The 3,064-nt window shown below is 39.9% G+C and overlaps 1 protein-coding gene across 1 annotated transcript in view; it reads left to right on the top strand.

Annotated features, from left to right (window-relative positions):
* tfam (transcription factor A, mitochondrial) overlaps nucleotides 1-3,064 on the top strand; it is a 22,139-nt gene that overhangs the window by 6,826 nt on the left and 12,249 nt on the right. Inside the window, exons 4-5 of the mRNA XM_050059176.1 lie at nucleotides 257-406; nucleotides 1,696-1,791. Coding sequence (XP_049915133.1) covers nucleotides 257-406; nucleotides 1,696-1,791 — 246 coding nt within the window. The remainder of the gene's footprint in view (nucleotides 1-256; nucleotides 407-1,695; nucleotides 1,792-3,064) is intronic.

Raw genomic sequence — 3,064 nt, 5'->3', positions numbered from 1 at the left:
TTTTTACTCCCCCTGTGAGTGACAGGCGGTTTTGGTTGCTTAGTAACGGCAGGCGCGACAGTAGCGCAATCTCCGAAGCGCCTTGGATAAAAGGATGGAAACGGCACAGCTGACGTTTTCCACGCGCTTTTAGACGCTACATCTGAACGGGGCCTAAGTGTAAAACACAACTCCTGTTGTCATGACATCTCTTTATATGTTCTTTTCTGTTGTTATGACCAAATTGTTTTCTTTTTGGTATCTCTTACCCTTGAAGCCTTTTGAGGAAGCCTCTCTGCAGGCCAGGGAGCAGTTTAAGATGGACCTCCAGCGCTACCAGGCCCAGCTGACCCCAGCACAGGTCCAGCAACAAACGTTAGAAAAGAGACAGAGGATGGCCAAGAGGAAGGCCATCCGCAAAAAAAGGGTAAGAGCGAGCAATCAATCAATCAATCAATCAATCAATCAATCAATCAATCAATTTTATTTATAAAGCCCAATATCACAAATCACAATTTGCCTCACAGGGCTTTACAGCATACGACATCCCTCTGTCCTTAGGACCCTCACAGTGGATAAGGAAAAACTCCCCCAAAAAAACCTCTAACTGGGGAAAAAACGGTAGAAACCTCAGGAAGAACAACTGAGGAGGGATTCCTCTTCCAGGACGGACAGACGTGCAGAACAGATCAGCATAATAAATTAACAATAATCTGTATGACACAATGAGACAGAAAGAGAGAGAGACAGAGAGAGAGAGAGAGAGAGAGAGAGAGAGATGCAGGACAGACGGTAATGACAGTAGCTTACAACAACATTAATTTAAGTAATAATATTATAATAATAATAATTACAGCTTTTGTGGTACAATACGTTGTTGGTATATATTAATATATCTGATAGTATACATATGTGACAGTAATCATATGTGTATAATAACAGTAGAAGTATGACTAATGATAACAGCAGCAGCAGGAAGCATCTGGCAGGACCACGGCAGCAGCACAACCACACACATCACACTATCCAGGCACCGCTGCAATACGAGTTAACCTGAGAGACAGTGGAGCACAAAGGCTCAGGAGAAGAAGCCGAGTTAGTGACATCCAGAATGGCCGATTTAGCAAAATGCAGTAACAGGACGAGAGAAAGAAAGAGAAGGTGCCCGGTGTATTATAGGAGGTCCCCCGGCAGACTAGGCCTATGTCAGCCTAACTAGGGGCTGGTACAAGGCAAGCCTGAGCCGGCCCTAACTATAAGCTTTATCAAAGAGGAAAGTCTTAAGTCTAGTCTTAAATGTGGAGACGGTGTCTGCCTCCCGGACCCCATGATTCCACAGGAGAGGAGTAGTAGACAGGCAAGAAGGGAAGGCTGGAGTGATCTTTTGTCAAAAGTTTCAAGATAGATTTTCATTTATGTGGTTTTAGAAACACATCATAGACTTGATATTTAAACTATCTAGAGGTGTGACTTTGCTGACAGTATTTTGTCCTCTGTCACATCAGCCCCCGCACTGAAACAAGCAGTGTGTCAGGACAGAGCACTGCAGGGTGCACGCAACAACAGGTTTGAGTTTAGGGCTGACTGTGGGAGTTAAATGTGAATCTGAAATAGCCCCAGTCAGCAAACTGAAACCCTGTTACATCAACTGTTGTCCCGTTGTTAAACATATGTATTGATACATATACCTATGCTCCCTCTGTGTGTGTGGTCCAGGAGTTAAACAGCATGGGGAAGCCCAAGCGTCCTCGCTCTCCGTTCAATATTTTCATGTCGGAGCACTATGAGGAGGCCAGAGGAACCACCTCACAGGTCAGTAACCACAGCATCATGATGTGACATTTTGCATGTGTCAATACAATCATTATCGTTTACACAAAAAAAAGAACAAACAAGCTAAAAAACATTTACTCGTTCCTTTACCCCATACCTTCCCCACCCATCATATGTACATATTCAACATTCTCTTTGTCCTACCAACATCATTTCATTATAATCTTAATTCAAATACAAAAATATATTCTCTCATAACCTACATACACACAAGAAATATCCATAAATTAATCTAAAGCAATATCTGCCCTTCTTTTTTATATTATTCACAAGTTTGCCCCATATCTTATCAAATTTCATTGATTGACCTTTAACATTATACATGATTTTTTCTGGAGTGCAGAGAGTAGTTCTCTCCCCCATTGTGTTATTGGAGGTACATATTTGGATTTCCAATTAACTAATATGCATTTTTTTTGCTGCTGTCATTATTAATAAAATATTTTTTTTTTTCATCATTATTAACTTCTTTACACATTTCTACATCACCCAAAATTGATATTCTGGGGTCCAGGATAATTCTTTTCTGTAATATTTCGGATGTATATTTATAAACTTTATTCCAAAATCCTTCCAAGTGTGTGTACCTCCAAAACATGTGTATCATATCACCATTATCTGCATTACATCTTGGGCATTTAGATGGTGTATTAGGGCTCAACTGCTGTAGCCTGTGGGGAGTATAATACACACGGTGAAATATGTTAAACTGCATAAGTCTATGTTTGGTGTTAACCAAACCTTTTTGTGACTTCTCCAATAGATCTTCCCATTCCTTCAGCGTGTATTCGTGTCCCACATGTCTATTTTACAAGCCGCGAACGAACCTACTGTCCCAAAAACGCCGTTTCTAGTGTATTAGCTAAAATATCGAAAATTAGCCGACATCTTTACTTTTTCTTACCATAGTTCATCTAGGTGGAGTGTAATAACTAGTTCGGCTTTACTTGATATTAGATTTATTGGGTAGATATATCTTTTTACAACCCTATTTAGAGCCCTACTTTGCAAATCAGAAGAACTACAACTATGTTGCTGATATGTATCAAACTGCATGGCGCGGTCCCAAGGAATTGTAGTTTTTTAAAAATCTAAGTGTTTTTCCCAGATTTGGAAGTTGTAAATACTGAATTGAGAGTACACTGTGGACTTTAAGGGGATGGTAAACACATTTGTGAAATCAGATTTTAAATATCTAATTTCTAAATGGGTGAAAATTAATTTTATCCATATTGTATCCATATCTGACAGC

The sequence above is a fragment of the Epinephelus moara genome, chromosome 13 (assembly GCF_006386435.1).
Source record: "Epinephelus moara isolate mb chromosome 13, YSFRI_EMoa_1.0, whole genome shotgun sequence".
NCBI lineage: Eukaryota > Metazoa > Chordata > Actinopteri > Perciformes > Serranidae > Epinephelus > Epinephelus moara.
This window is presented reverse-complemented; position numbering and strand designations above follow the sequence as displayed.